The sequence below is a fragment of the Gopherus evgoodei genome, chromosome 2 (genome assembly GCF_007399415.2).
Source record: "Gopherus evgoodei ecotype Sinaloan lineage chromosome 2, rGopEvg1_v1.p, whole genome shotgun sequence".
NCBI classification, from domain to species: domain Eukaryota; kingdom Metazoa; phylum Chordata; order Testudines; family Testudinidae; genus Gopherus; species Gopherus evgoodei.
Genome location: NC_044323.1, coordinates 17,068,101 through 17,084,654, shown reverse-complemented (window position 1 = coordinate 17,084,654; position 16,554 = coordinate 17,068,101). Strand labels below are relative to the sequence as shown.

At 43.6% G+C, this 16,554-nt stretch overlaps 1 protein-coding gene across 7 annotated transcripts in view; it reads right to left on the bottom strand.

Moving 5' to 3' along the window:
- The window catches only part of DPP6 (dipeptidyl peptidase like 6), an 863,093-nt gene that overhangs the window by 51,568 nt on the left and 794,971 nt on the right, over positions 1-16,554 (bottom strand). For all 7 annotated transcript variants that reach the window (XM_030550076.1, XM_030550078.1, XM_030550079.1 and 4 more), the window contains 2 exons: positions 12,395-12,442; positions 10,071-10,189 (listed from right to left, as the gene is read on the bottom strand). In XM_030550076.1, coding sequence (XP_030405936.1) covers positions 10,071-10,189; positions 12,395-12,442 — 167 coding nt within the window. The remainder of the gene's footprint in view (positions 1-10,070; positions 10,190-12,394; positions 12,443-16,554) is intronic.

Below are 16,554 nucleotides of genomic sequence, written 5' to 3'. Positions count from 1 at the left end.
ACTGATAAGGTGTATCTGCTTCAATACAGAAAAAGGAGCTTAACATAAAATGTTGCTTTGTTACAGTAAAATTCATCAATAAATCCAAATGCTTTATTGGTTTTAATTTATCATTTATTAGTAACACATGCAAGCCTGGTTCACTTAAATCTGAAACTGTAACTGCTAAATAGAGAGATAGCAAAACACTGACACTTAAAAAGGGCAAAATCTTAAACTGTGGGGAAAATTATCTTTGTAGCATTGAAGCAAATCCTGGGGTCCTTACTCAATCAACACTGAATCCCTTATTAACAGGGCCCTGCCAAATTCACGGTCCATGACACATTTTTGGTCTTTTATGTACTTTTACCCTGTACTATATAGATTTCACAGGGGAGACCAGTGTTTCCCAAACTGAGGGTCCTGACCCAAAAGGAGCTGTGGGGGAGAGAATCAAAAGGCTAATGTAGGGGGGTCATGGTCTTGCCACCATTACTTCTGTGCTGCCTTTAGCACTGGGTGGCCAGACAGTGGTGGCTGTTAGCCAGGTGCCCAGCTCTGAAGGCAGTGCAGAAGTAAGGCCATACCATACCATACCATGCCATCCTTACTTCTGCTGGTAGTGGTAGCTGCCTTCAGAGCTGGGCTACCGGCCTGCAGCCGCTGCTCTCCACCAGCCCAGCTCTGAAGGCAGCGCTGCTGCCAGTAGCAGTGCAAAAGTAAGTGTGGCAATACCACGACCGCCCCTACAATAACCTTGTGACCCCTCCCGCCCCCAACCCCTTTTTGGGCCAGGACACCTATAGTTATAACACCATGAAATTTCAGATTTAAATAGATGATATGAAATTTAAGATTTTTTAAATCCTATGACCATGAAATTAACCAAAATTGACCATGAATATGGTAGGGCCCTAATTATTAATAATTATTGGCTCAATATTAATGTGCATACTTATTGAAAATACATACACAATTTAATGTGATACTAATGGTCAGTATAAATGAAAGTTGAAGCCAGCTGATTTTCAGTAATGTCATCTGGCAAAGAATATATAACAGTACAAGCAATGGTGTGAATTTTGTGTCTACTCAGCCTAAGTCATACAAACAACATTAATGCCTACCAGAATCCTATCTAGGTTCATCTCACAGAATATGGCACACTCAGTTAGCAGCATATGCTGTCACAATAATCAACTTGCCCACTTTCCTGACCAAGTCCAACTTTTCACCAGGGAGGTTGCCTAATACAGTTCTTAGTAAAAATTCTCTGTCCACATTGTTCTGAGAAACCATGCTAGAACCCAGCTAGCAACAATTGTGTTTAAACATGACTGTAGCTACCCAGGTTCCGATCCCTGGACACACAGATCCTTACAAGTGTAAACGCAAAGCTGACATATCTTGCTGAAGTTGCCCTCAGAAAACATAATTGATTTCACAGCACGATTAATAATGTCCCTTCAGCTCATCTATATGGAAAATGTATCATGTCAAGGGATCATGTCATTATATGATAGTGCTTCAACCTTGTTATAATACAGCTTGGTCTTACAGTACATATGTGAACAGGAACTAACCATGCTGTAACCCAATGTTACATGTTGTAAAGCTTAGGGATGTAATCAAATGAGTCCACAGCATGGTTTTTGACCTGTCCACACAGGTAAGCCTAGACTTGCTAAAACATGATCTGGACATTGCTGAGTTACAACATGGCTAAAACTCGAGTACGGCTGGGCCTTAGGAACTGGGATGTTCTGAAACTGCTGAGTCAGTACAACTTGGTAGTGAAAGCTTTTGACAACTCCAACAATGGCCAAGAAAATAAAATGAATGCAGCATAACGAAGACATTTTTCAAATGCTTAAACATAAACTTAAAAACTGGAGACAGCAAGTATCTATCGCACTTATGTGCTCCACTTTCCAGATGTTTGCATGCTCCTTAAAAATATGACATATTAGGCACTTCCTACAGGGAGGTAAGAAGATAAATTAAGTCCTCAGGAAACAGTTGAAAGAGCTTAAGTGTTTATAGCTACAGGGAGACTCTGTAAATGTTAAGCTTGTAGCACATAGATTTTATTCTAATAAACATAAAAATGGCAAATATTCTGTATAGGGTTTAAACAATAACTTCTATATGTTCTGAACAGATACTCATTAGTCTTACGCTTTTCCCGCTCTGTCAAACATTTGTCATACCAAAGGGGCTCCTGTAAAGGCTCCCAATTACTTTCTCTACCATCTTCACTCATTATAGCAATAACCTTCATTCAATCATAGATATGCCTCCAGGTTTTACTGTTACTCTTGAACGTGTCTTTTGCCACTTCAGCATGAATGACGTGGGTAGCCTCTCCTATGGTTTCTGGCATTAATCAGCTAATTGAGGGTGGCTCTAGGGAGTTGAAGGGGATAGTTTGCATTTATTTTAGTTATACATTTTTTTAAATGGCAAATGAGCATGAAAATTGTATGGCTTTGTAAGGCCCGGTGGACTAGAACGGACATCTGTAGGGCCTAAGATGGCTGATAGCCCCACAGTGCCACACAACACTGCAGCAAGGAGAACTGTGGAGAGTAGGTGCTGCAGGAAGTACCGCCCAAAGGACTCAGAGTGCTAAAACCCTGTACCACTCTGACTGGCCAAGCACACTATTTAACCCTGGCAGGAGGCCCAGGATGTTGTCTAGGCAACCACACAGACTTTTGGCCTGATGTGACTCCAGACTTCACCTCGTCTTCTCATCTCTGGCCTCCAACCCATGCCTGACTCTTGCTTATTGAACCTGGCTCTAATGATTCTTCCAACCCCTGCTCACCAACTACCGTTCTTGACATGTGGACCCCAACGCATTTGTCACTGCTAGGCCAAACTGCCTATGCCCAGGTCCTTTACAGTATTTGACTATATTCCTCCCTATGGCCCTATATATGTACTTGCCTTCTTAGACCCCCATCCTGTAAACACTTACATACACAAGTAAGTTTAGGCATATGTGTATCTCCACTGAACTCCGATAGATGCTTAGATATCACAGTGCATTCCCTGGCATGGTATAAGACCCTGAACAGAATAGTGAACATGTATAAATGTGCAGGTATGAGAGCCAAAATTATAAACCCTTGAGGACAGAGACCCTGCCTGTTTGACACCTAGCACAATGAGGCTCCGATTCTGACTCGGGATTAAGGACACACCACGATATAAATATTATATAACTAGAATAATCTAGCTATGATGATGAACATAGTACCAGATGCCTCAATGTCATGATCAATTAAGACAAGGTCATTTGGAATTTGATGCAGGGTATCATTAATTTGAGAGTGCTGCTTCTACACTGGTATCAATCGCTCTCTCTAGGGAGTCCCATATGTTGCAATGCATTCCCTGTCCTCTGCTTATACAACTCCTGTTCTCTGCTTTATGGGTCTGGTTCATTGGTGTGATCTGGCAGCACAAAGGCGCTCTAACACCAGCTTTACTGGCCCCCCACCCCAGTAGGATTCCTCATGTCTAGGGGCATCCTCCAGCATTGTGGGGTCGCCATTGTGGCTTCAATGCTACTGTCTCTCTGATAAGGCAAGATGGTACTGTCTCTCTCATAAGGCAAGATGACTTTTTTTCCCCTATCCACTGATTGTACCCTTAATAAATAATAGGCTATTTTGTACTCCAGTGGCTAAGGAGTGATTACCAACCACGGAGACATTTCTGAGCAAAACACAATAGCTTTCGCTTCTCCTGCGTTTAGTTTCCCCACCCTTCTGTCTATCTATCAATTTTCTTTGTGTCATCCTTAAATAAATTATTGAATTCCTTCATGATAATGTATGATTATGGAGTGCTTTGATTTGAGGGCTGCTAAGTGTTTCATGAACAGCAGGCATCCATATAATTTTGATCATGTATTAATTGGCAATAATGTATGCGTGCGCCGTAGGTCTCCCTCACAATTAATCTTGTTTCTGGAATATCAGACATAAACCTTTTGTGGGGAAGATCTTGCCTCCCAAAATGTACTGGGCTGGATCCCACGGTCCTTACTTTGGCAACATCCCATTGCCTTCAAAGGGATTTTTGTCGGAGAGAAGACACCGGATCAAGCCTGTTGATGTAAATTGATGGAGAAGTATACAATTTGCTATGCAACCAAAGCAGGCTGTGCATCTCTCCCTCCCTCCCAGCATCATGCACAATCTTAATTACATTGGTCTTTTAGCAATGCCATTAGGTTAAGGTAATGAGTGAGGGAAGGATCCTTTGACCAGTGGCAGGGAGTGTGGCTACAGGGATATCCTTTGATAGGGCTTGATGCTCCAAGGTGCATGGGACTATTCATGAGAGTAAAGTAAAGCATGTGCTTAAGTGCTCTCTGGATTGGGGTCAGGCGGCTCAGCACCTTGCAGCATGGATCCCATTACAGAGACCAAAAAGAACCTGCTTTCTTTAGCCACACCTTGTCATTTTTATGCCTTTCATTTTCTTCATTGTACACAAGCAGTTTCCCTGGCTTATACATCTGTTGAGTTTTCACAGCACATTCTAGGGGAGAAAATATCATCACCACAATGAGCAATTTAAATGCAATTTAAAACCCTCCCCCTCATCCATACTATTTGTGTGTTTACATTACAGGGGTCAGAGAGTGTGACTGAGGCCTGGTCTACACTAGAAAACTAGGTCAGTTTAACTATGTCGGTTGGGGGTGTGAAAAATCCATATCCCAGGAGTGGCGCTGCCAAGCCAATCTAAGGCCATGTCTACATCTAAAATTTTGCAGCGCTGGTTGTTACAGCTGTATTAGTACAGCTGTATAGGGCCAGCGCTGCAGAGTGGCCACACTTACAGCAACCAGCGCTGCAAGTGGTGTTAGATGTGGCCACACTGCAGCGCTGTTGGGCGGCTTCAAGGGGGGTTCGGGGAACGCGAGAGCAAACCGGGAAAGGAGACCAGCTTCGCCGCGGTTTGCTCTCGCGTTCCCCGAACCCCCCTGCAAACCGCAGGGAAGGAGACCTGCTTGCTCGGGGGTTCGGGGAACGAGAGAGCAAACCGGGAAAGGAGACCAGCTTCGCTGCGGTTTGCTCTCGCGTTCCCCGAACCACCCTGCAAACCGCAGGGAAGGAGACCTGCTTGCTCGGGGGTTCGGGGAATGAGAGAGCAAACCGGGAAAGGAGACCAGCTTCGCCGCGGTTTGCTCTCGCGTTCCCGGAACCACCCAGCAAACCTCAGGGAAGGAGACCTGCTTGCTCGGGGTTCGGGGAACGCGAGAGCAAGCCGGGGAAGGAGACCAGCTTGATTACCAGAGGCTTCCTCAGGTATGCTGGGATACCTGCTTATTCCACGGAGGTCAAGAAAAGCGCTGGTAAGTGTCTATACTTGATTACCAGCGCTGGATCACCAGCGCTGGATCCTCTACACCCGAGACAAAACGGGAGTACGGCCAGCGCTGCAAACAGGGAGTTGCAGCGCTGGTGGTGCCCTGCAGATGTGTACACCTCCTAAGTTGCAGCGCTGTAACTCCCTCACCAGCGCTGCAACTTTCTGATGTAGACAAGCCCTCAGTCTCTGTGTAGACAGTACTAGGCTGATGGGATAATTCTTCTGTCAACCTACCAGAGCAGCCATCTCTTGGGGAGGTGGATTACCTATTCCAACAGGAGAACAAGAGTTGCCATCTTTCTAATTGCACAAAACTGAACACACTTCCCCTGGCCCCTGCCCCAAAGGCCCTGCCCCTTCTCCAATCCTTCTCTGAGGCCCTGCCCCTACCCACTCCATTTCCCCCCCCATTGCTCACTCTCCCCCACCCTCACTCAGTTTCACTAGGCTGGAGCAGGAGTTTGGGGTGTGGGAGGGGGTGATGGTTCTGGCTGGGGGTGCAGGCTCTGGGGTGGGGCCAGAAATGAGGTGTTCAGAGGCTCTGGGCTGGGGTGCGGGAGGCGGTGAGGGCTCTGGTTGCAGGTGCAGGCTCTGGGGTGGGGCTAGGGATGAGGGATTTGGGGTGGAGGAAGGCTGGAGCCGAGGGGTTCAGAGTGCAGGAGCATGCACAGGGCTGGGTTAGAGGATGGGGTGCAGGAGAGGGTGAAAGCTCCGGCTGGAGGCTTGGGGGTGGAGCTGGGGATGAGCTGCTTGGAGTGCAAGAGGGGCTCAGAGCTGGGGTGAGTAGTTGGGGTGTGGGTGAGGGTGCGGGGTGTGGGCTCTGGGAGGGACTTTGGGTGTGGAAGGGGGCTGGGGGTGCAGCATACAGGCTCTGGGAAAGGGTTCCAACCTGGAGCAGGGGGTTTGGGTGTGGGAGGTGGTTCGGGGTGTGGGATCCAGCTGGGTGGCACAGCAGGACTAAGGGAGGGTCTTCCTGCCCTTGCTGTGCGCAGCCAGCACATCCAGCTCCTAGGTGCAGGGGCCGGGGGCTCTATACGTTGCCCACACCTGCAGGCGCTGCCTCCGCCACTCCCACTGGCAGCGGTTCCCAGCCGCAGAGCCAGCACTGGGGGAGGGGGCAGTGCACGGAACCCCCCTTATTGCTCCAGTGGCTAGGGGCTGCAGGGATGTGCTAGCTCCTTCCGGGAGCTGTGTGGAGCCAGGGCAGGCAGGGAGCCTGCCTTAGCCCTGCACACCACCAACAGACATTTAACAGCCCGTGCACTGTAGTGCAAAGGAACAACAAAGCCACTGATCACTAGTCACAGATATACATAGACAAGTGCAACATATTGTGACTAGCGTAGTGTAGAGAACTGGAACATGGAAATGTCTGGAGCATGGAAACCGTAGACAAGCAAAGACATTAGAAAGACGCTTGCATTCTTCTTCAAACGTGGCTGGCTGCAGAGTCAGCCTCAAAGCTCTCTACTAGGGGAAAGGCAGTGCTCCTCCAACATGCTCATTTCAGTAGTTTTATGTCTGCGTTGGCTATGTTTGTATGTGGTCACACAGGGAGGTATGGCTACTTACTTATCAGGACGTTCCTTCCAAAACCCCTGGGTCTGAGTTATCCAGCAGCAATAAAAAAACATTTTGGATACCAAAGCGGGGTCAGATTCATGCTAAGCATGACAAAGAACCATGAAAAAAGAAGTTTCATATTATTCCAACTCATAAACCAGAAGGGGCTTGGTTCTCCTCTAACTTATACCAGTTTTACACTAGTGTTGTTCCACTGACTTCTGTGGGAGTTATTTTTGATTTTCACCACTGTGAGTGAAAGGCAAATAAAGATCAACATGCTCTCTGTTGTGCCACTTAATATGAAGTGTAATGAAGATGGATACACTGCAAAAGAAAAAGCTTAAATTATGAAATGCCTCCACATATTCAGCATACTTTAGACAGCTCAAAGCCTCGTTGTTGATATTTTATCCATACCTGCTGCAAAACAATGTTTTCCTTGTACGCTGCTTGAAAATAAAGGGCCTGATACAGTTTTCACTTCCAGTAGTGTGAATCAGGAATAACTCCACTGACGTCAGTGGAGTGACATTGATCTACAACCGATGTATGGGGAAGCCAAATCAGGACCCCTGTCTTTTCTTATATGCATATATTTTCCCAGTCTGTCTCATTATAGAGATGTCATTAGTGATCCCATAGTTAAGGGTGGGTTGATTTTTGCATTTAAACTGAGATTACATTTTGAGAATGTAGTACTGTACAATTAGAACTCAGAGGGACAGATCCTCAGTGTCAATCAGCACAACTCCACTGAAGTAAATAGAGTTATGATGATTTGCACCAGCCGTGGAGCTGGTCCAGAGCGGTTTAGCTGAAAGTGATTATCTTTTGTACTTGGTTAATTTATGACTGTAGGGACATATATTCTAATAAAGTATATAAATCTCTCAAAGAATTACAGCAGTCTTATTGTAGATTGGCTCTAATGCAGTAGGAATTTATCAACATTTAGGGGTTGATAAGAACCATAATCTTGTTATTCACATGTGCTTCTAATTGTATTAAAACATTTAGCCTCTTAAAAAAGGGGAAATGGGCAATGTTATCAGCAATTACTGACAGCCTATCTTGAAACTGACACTTTAAAAAAAATGTACACAACTTTCCTTGTCCAAAGACAAACCTGATCAACATGGTAATATTTACTGTACTACTCCACGTTTTCCAGTCAATTATACTCCAGTGTAAACATCTTCCATTGTTATAGATTCACAGAAATTGCAAGTGGAAATTATCCCTGAGGCCACCTAGTTCACCACACTGATAGTGTGGAGATGCTCCCTACAGGGCATTTTCTAATGTTTTATCTAGTCTCCTATGACAAATGTTCCAAATGATGGGGCCTATACAACTTTCCTGGGTAGAATACTCCACAGCCTGACATATCTCTCAGGAAGTTCTGCCTGATATTCCCTCTGACTATGCCCTTTCTCAGTTTCATCACATTGCTACTGGTTATTTCCTCATGTAGCATCCTCAATACTTCCTCTTTGTCTTTGGAGTTGATTATAACATGGCAATTCTTGGCTCATAAGCAGGAGTGGAGCCAGGGTTTCTGACACCCTAGGCGGATGGCCATTTCGATGCCCACCGCGGGTCCGATGGACTTACCGCAGTCATACCGGCGGATGGTCCGCTTCTGGAAAGGCTCCGGTGGAGTTGCCGCAGTGATGCTGGTGGGCAGTGCGCTGGTCTAAAGGCTCCGGTGGACCTGCTGCAGGCATGACTGCGGTAGGTCTGCTGGAGCCTTTACACCAGCGCACCGTCCACCAAAATGACTGCAGCAGCTCCTCCGGAGCCTTTCCAGCAGCGGACTGTCCGCCGGCATGACTGCGGTAGGTCCACCGGACCCGCATGCCGCCACCTGGCAAAATAGCGCCCCCCTAAAATTTTGGGGCCCTAGGCCATTGCCTAGGTCGCCTAAATGGTAGCGCCGGCCCTGCTCATAAGAAGTGCTTTACAGTCAGACAAGGAGCAATTCACATCCTGACTGAGAGCTTGCTGACATAAAAAAAAAGGCACCTAACTGCATTTGGACAATTACATCATGACTGTGCCCACAAACTGGATATTTACACACACACACACACACACACACACACAATTTGCATGTACCATGATGGTCACTGGTGCCTGAGGTTTTGCAAATCAGGCCCTTAGTCCTTGCGTATTTACTATAGGATTACAAACTCCTCAGAATTAAGAACCTTTTTCACTCTGCAACCACAGTAAAAAGTGAGGAGCCAGATCGTGAAATCCTTCCTCATTTTGGTGAGCACTTACTCAACTGAGCAGCCTCATTCACTTCAGTGGGATTACTGGTGTGAGTAATTGCTTACCAAGGTCAGTAAGGGCCCTGCAATGTGGCCCTATGTTTATATGTAATTTGGTAGAACTAAGTGGTGACTGCATTAGAAAGTTATAGAATTCTTCATTTATTCCTAATATGTCTTTAAAAAGGTAATTCAACGGTACTGAGTACACAGAACATTATTAAAGTCAAACGAAAATCCCCCATACACAACTGTAGTGCTATATTCACCCATGTTTGATAATAATACTTAAAACTCTGTGTTCAAACATAGACAGGCCAGTAAAATTTCAAAAGCACATAAGTGATGTAGGAGCCTAAGCCCTATTTTTAAAAGTAACTTGAGTGTTTAAGGCCAGATTTTCAAAGGTAATTAGGGCATAAAGATGCAGGGAGGCTTCTAGTGGGCTTTTCAAAAGCTCTTAAGCAGGTTAGGTGCCTAACTACCATTGAAATCAGGAGTCTAAATCTATTGAAAATCAATGGAATTTAGTCTCTTAAGTGCCCAAATCACTTTATAAAATGGGATTTGGGCACTTCTGGAAATTTTACCCATAGTCACTAAATTCATTATGTCACAATATAACACACTACAATGGAACAAGGAAATCACTGAAGCCTGAATTAGAGAGAACCATTGTCCTCAATTAGGATTAAGACTTTCCCTCCTTTAAATGTGTTTTTTAAATCATCAAGCAAAACAGATTATTTGAAGGCAACAGACCTTTGTGTTGCTGGTCGCAGTTCGAAGGTACATACTGAGCTTGGTTATTGCCTGCTCTAAAATCTCTCCTTAATAATAAAATAAACCTACCTTCACAGGTCAGTAAGAAGTACTCCATGTTGTGACTGAATGACGCACTGAAATAAGTACAGTTTTCAATCAAATCACAGGACAAACACTGCCTGTTGAAGTTTCCATTTGTGCTTGCACTGAAAAAGTTAATACATGTACATGAAGATCAACTGAGTGAGGGTTATCTTGAAACAACATTTTTTTAACTTCATTGCATCGGAAAAAAAGAATATAACTTGTTCAGCTTTATTAAGAGACTAGGCATTCTAAATTGCTAAATTGTTGGAGTTTTGGGTGGGTGGGGGCAGGAGTTACCAGAACTGAAAAGATATTAAAGGGTATTGATGGCTTTTGTGCAAGGCAGGTGATTATGTTAGATGCTACAGCTTTCCAGAAAATGATGGATGCAACTGAACTTTCAATATAAACAACACATTTTAATTCAGGGAATAGACATGAAACTAGAGATTATTTCCGTGCTAGATGATGTTTATTGCAGACAAAGGAGAACTAGAGATCTTTTCTTTAAGAGGCAGTTTTTCTGACTTGCTAGTGGCTACCTCATAGACAATCCTCTCCCTTCACATTCAAAGAGTGGGTCGTGGAGTGTTAACCACAACATCCAGGTAGAAAGAAAAGATCATGTTTTCCCAGCTTTGTTTCTGAAGTATACAATTTGGCCTGTATGTGTGCTCAAGAGCACCATGCTGGTTAAAGGCTAAATAAGCATTTATTAACAAATAATAAATAATACTTTGAATGTCTATAGCACTTTGCAACTTCAAAATGCTTTACAAACATTACCTAACTGATCCTCAGAACACCTCTGTGAGGCATGTCAAGATTATTATTCCATTTCACGGGTAGCAAAACTGAAGCAGGGCAGCTGTGTGACTTGCTGAAGACCAAAGGAACGGTCAGTGGCAGAGCTAGGTTCATCACACAGTTGTCCCTGGCTCCTGTTCTTGTTCCTGTGTTCTCTCCAGCTCACGTTTTTCTTCATGAGCAGAATCCCAGTGTGACTCACTAACTCAGAATTCACAAACTGAGGGCCAGATCCTCAGCCGATATAAACTGTCATAGCTCCATTGGCTTCAATGGGGCTATGACAATTTACATAAATCGAGGCTCTGTTCTTGACAGTTCACTAAATGAGCCACCTTTAAAGGCTAGTGGGGTACGGCAAGGTGGAAGCAATGTGAATTGTGCCACCGTTTCCTGTGAAGAATTCTCCCTGAACTGAGCTTTCACACTGAGTTTTATTCACGCCCAAACAGACTCAGCATGATTTATTTAATTAAAAAATGCTGAAAGCAGCCTAGCTCCTCACAAAGCTGTGTGAATAGCAGTAGGCAAATACAGAGGTTTAAGAATTAAATTACTGGTAATTCAGTTTGTTGTAGTCTCTTCCCCGTCTGAGAGAAAAAACCATTACATCATACTGCAGGATGTAAATATCCTGACAATCTCGTATCAAATGAAGCTATCACTGCCCCTGCCAGCCTTCTCTTCATTGTGGATGCTTCCAAGGCAGGATAAAATACCACAAGATGGGATGACAGAAGGATGTTAGAGGAGAGGAATACAACAAACTTAACTGTCAATATGTGCCTCCGTTTCCTCGTCTGTAAAATGGGAATAATAAACTTCCCTCCGGCCCAGGGTGTGAGAATTAATAAATTTGCATTTTCCAGTGCTAAGAAATATTCTATGAGAAAAAATAAGGCTGGAGTCTAAAGCCTCTTGGCAATTGAAACAAGCACTTTCTAGGATGGAATTTTTATTCTTTACTCCTTTCTCCTTCCCACACAGCAATGTTTTTATTGGCTGTACTATAGATACCATGTACATAAGCTAACCATTGTTTACCTACTACATCACCGTTGAGAACATACTGGAGCCACGTGAAATTGCATAAAAACATTCACAAATGTTCAACAATTTTGTTCTGCCTGTTTTCAAGTACCAGCACTTCTGTGGTTTGGTTAGATTTCCATACAAACAGAAACATGATTGTGAAAAATACAAATGTATGCAATGATGCAACTTTTTGCAGTACATAACAATTTTGTTTGAAAATGTTTCCATTTTAATGTGCCATTTGCTTTAGCATGGGACCAATTTCTAACTGGCATTGAAATGAGAAAATGCTCAAATTTCAAGCATGTCAAATTTGGTTGCAAACTCCTTTCCCACTTGGTGACATGCTCAGATTTATTCCTTAGATTCAATCGGAGAATAAACAATGTCAGTAATGATGGGCACAATCCATTTTCTGTAATGACCTCATTCATAGAGGAATAACTAGAAAATGATCTCTATGAAAGGACTAAAAAACATACCTATATAAGTGTCGCCGTCTTGGTAAATCTTCTGTGCTGAGGAAGTAACTAAAAAATACAAAGTACAGTAGTGAGAATTGGAGTTTTGGAAGGAGATTTACAAATATGTTATTAAACAGCATCTCCATCCTCACACCCGTCTTTTGAACATTTCCTTCATCTTGTGAAGCAAACTGCAAGAATACGTGTCTTCCCCATTTCCCTGAATTAGAAAACCAATCAGAAGGGACCTCTCTTCAGCACAGAATCAAGGAAATGTTTGGTAAACTGTACTGCAATTTAAAACAAAAACAAAAAAAATTTCAATTCTGAAGTATATATGACAGCTGTGCTTCAAGGGGAAAACGCTCCATGCACAACCCCCTGAATTCAGGTATGCAGGCTTGGCTTGACATCAGTAATTGGACAAGGGTGAGGCCTCATTTCTTGGGAGACAGGATTAGGCAGGTAAACGGATCAGGAGGTTGGAATGGAAACAGAATGTTTTTACTAGCTAAGACAGGGGAGCAACATACAGGGAACCATTTACAGTGGACAAGATAACAATGAATACAATAAGTCAGGAGTTGTACATGGACAGAGCATTCCAGCAAAGTGACCAAGCCAATCCCAAAACATGTGATGCAATGTAGTGTGTAAAGGTATATAAAGTAAGGAGCCTTCTGTGTAACTTTGGATGTGTGGTATACCCTGTACCCATCCTCTACGTTTAAGTCTAATCAACTCAGCGAAGCTTCTCCGTATGTGAAATAAAGAAACCTGAGCATCAAGACGAGAGTCAAACTGAGCTCTGGGGGGACTGTATGAAGATGTCTCAGAGGCCACCCCAACATAGTGGTGCTGGGACTCAGATCGGATCAATTCATCCTGAGCAGGGAACATATAGTTTATTATACAGATAGCTCTACTGTCAAGGATCACAACCTTCAGTTTAGTAATGCCATTGGAAGGTTTTAAATTTGAGTAGGCTTCCCGGCCACTGGAGCAATAGGTTAAATCTAAGGGCAAACCTTACGGATTTCCCAGAGAGTACTGGGGGAGACTGGCTGGAAAAGGAATGCCAGCGAATTGTGCTAAACAAAAAATGCAGAAAAGAGAAGCAAAAAGCTTGTTATTGCAGGAACTAATCCTGGAAATAAAAGCCCTGAGTAGAGAAGTAAAACAGTTAACCATTACGTGGGAAATTCTGAGAGAGAAAAGAACGGGGTGGAAGAGTACAAGGAGATACATAAGGTATATGCTGTGCAGTCTAACAAGGCATGTTAAAAACAAAATAAAAGTGGATATTAGACAGGTACTTTAAGTACCCACGTAAAAGAATGCTTGGCAGAGCACAGCAGAGGTCTGTTGAAGAGGTCACTGAAATGTTAAAAAATAGGACCCATTGGCAGCCATGAAAAATTAGTTCTTAGTTTCTTTTTTCCCTAAAGCAAAGAAAACCCGAATCAAGGCAGAAGTTTCACATGGATTATTTCTAGCGGCTAAAACTTTACAAATGAAATGTGTCAACTTAAGGGACGAGTGTAAAAGGCATAAAAAGCAAATGAAAGTTGTAAAGAGGGAAATAAACTAAATGGAAACAATTCCTGAAAGGTCAGGGAGAAAACAGTATCTGTTGCCTATTTGCATCAATCCAAAGTAAAAAGCAGCCATCCTTCAAGGACTGTATTTAGTGAGCACAGCTTTGCAAGCAAAGTGTACTACATTAAGAAACAAGTGGAAAAAAACATTGAAAAATAAGCTTAGAGATGCTGAAAGAATTCAGCTGAGAAATGTGTCACTGGAAAATAAGTAAGTGATTTAAGGAAAGACTGTGAAATTAAAAGTAGCTTTTGCACAAATGAACACTGCAGAGTTTGGGGGGAATTAAACAGTTGGGGGAGGTGGCTGTAAATATAAGTACAGTAATCCTCATTTAACATTGTCCCACTTAACGTTGTTTCAATGTTACGTCCCTGCTCAATTAGGGAACATGCTCGTTTAAAGTTATGCAATGCTCCCTTATAACGTCGTTTGGCTGCCTACTTGCAAGATTCCGTGGAAGAGCAGTGACTTTACAAGGGAGTGTTGCACAAGTTCCACTTCTCCACCTCCTCCCCTTCCCTCCCAGGCTTCCCCCACCGTCAAACAGCTGTTTGGTGGCACTTAGGACTTTCAGTGAGGGAAGGGGAGGAGCAGGGAAGCCCCACGTCTCTATTCCTCCCCCTCCCTCCCAGAAAGTCCTAAGTGCCGCCAAACAGCTCCTTGGCAGCACTTAGGACTTTCTAGGAGGAAGGGGCAGGAGTGGGGAAGTGCCGAGTCTCTGCTCCTCGCTCTTTCTCCCAGAAAATCCTAAATGCAGCTAAACAGCTCTTTGGCAGTGCTTAGGACTTTCTGGGAAGGAGGGGGAGAAGTGGAGACGCGGGGCTTCCCTGCTCCTCCCCCACCCTTCCAACACTTCATGCTTAGGACTTTCTGGGAGGGAGGGGCAGGGGCAGGGAAGCACACATCTCCGCTCCTCCCACTCCTTCCCAGAAAGTCCTAAGCACCGCCAAACAGCTGTTTAGCAGCATTTAGGATTTTCTGGGAGGGAGGGCGAGGAGTGGAGATGTGGGGCTTCTCCGCTCTTCTCCCTCCCTCCCAGCACTTCGTGCTTAGGACTTTCTGGGAGGGAGGGGCAGGAGCAGGGAAGCCCTGTGTCTCTGCTCCTCCCCCTACCTCCCAGAAAGTCCTAAGCACCGCCAAACAGCTGGTTGGTGGTGCTTAGGACTTTTGGGGGGAGGAATGTGGCATGCTCTGGACAGGAGGTGGAATGGGGGTGGGAAGAGGTGGGCCTGGAGTGGAGCTGGGACAGGAAGAGGTGGGTCTAGAGCATCCCCTGCAAAATCCGAGCCTGTTCTCCTGGGAATCTGCCATTGCTGCTGCAAAGGTGCTTCCCAGCATCCTTGCCTGCAGCGGGCTGTGCCTGTGTGGGGTAAGCCAGGGGCACTTCCCAACCATAGTAGAGTACAGTACTGTACAGTATACAGTATGATGCCTTTTGTCTGTCCCCCCAAAATTCCTTGGAATCTAACCCCCCGCATTTACGTTAAATTTTATGAGACAACTGGATTCGTTTAAGATTATTTTACTTAAAGTTGCATTTTTCATGAACATAACTACAAGGTTAAATGAGGAGTTACTGTAGTGAAGCCCAACCACCAAAAACCTATTTGAAAGTGCAAACCAAATTCTCTTTTCTTTCAACAAGTTATTAATTATGAATAACAGAGCTACTTTGAATGGTGCAGTGGCCATTCAAAAACATGACAAAACCTCCAACCATTGAAATCCTTTTCAAAAGTTCTGTTTATCTGTGATGTACAACAAAATTTACTAAGAGAGTAAAACAAAAACTATATGGTGGAGTTTTGTAAGTAAAAAAAAAAAAGAGATTAAAATGTCTTAGACTAAAAACAGATCCAAAGGTTTAGGGTTAAGACCTATTAAGAAAATATTGAACAAAAATGTTCATTTTATGTATGTATCAGTGTTAATAAATTTTTCAGGTCGGCAGGTCTACCTAAAGAATTGTGCCTACTAAAATTTAGTGAAATATAGTTAAAAACTGTTGAAAGAAGTTTCTAAACAGAAATGGACACTTTAGAATGGGAGGGCAACTACACCAAAAGAAACTGAATAGGATTGCTATAGGAAGTGGAGTGTTTAAAACTGATGTGTCACTCAAACTAATTATGGGAACATGACCAAGCATTTCAACAGACGATAGCAGCAAAAGTACTGCATCCATTGAATAAGCAAAACCAAGGACTCATTAATGAAGTTTTGTTAACTGTATATAATATACATAATATTGTAATTGTTTTTAAAGAAGTATGGCATTAAATCAATAGTAAAATAACAATATCTTGTGTAATATGTGGGGAATACATACTATGCAAAATAAAAGTGTTCTTAAATGATATGAAGCAAGAAAACTTGACCTCTTTTTTCACCACAGAAAAGTTACCCCAACAAGGTATAAAGCTTTTCCATGCACAGTACCTTTAAATACTTTTTTTTTAACTAGAGGTTTTAACAAAGCAACCCACCCCTCTTCCCATAACATTAGATCACTTTTAATTCTTTGAACAGCTATATGGCTTCAGGCACCTGAAAAACCCATTGAGAGCCTCTGCTTG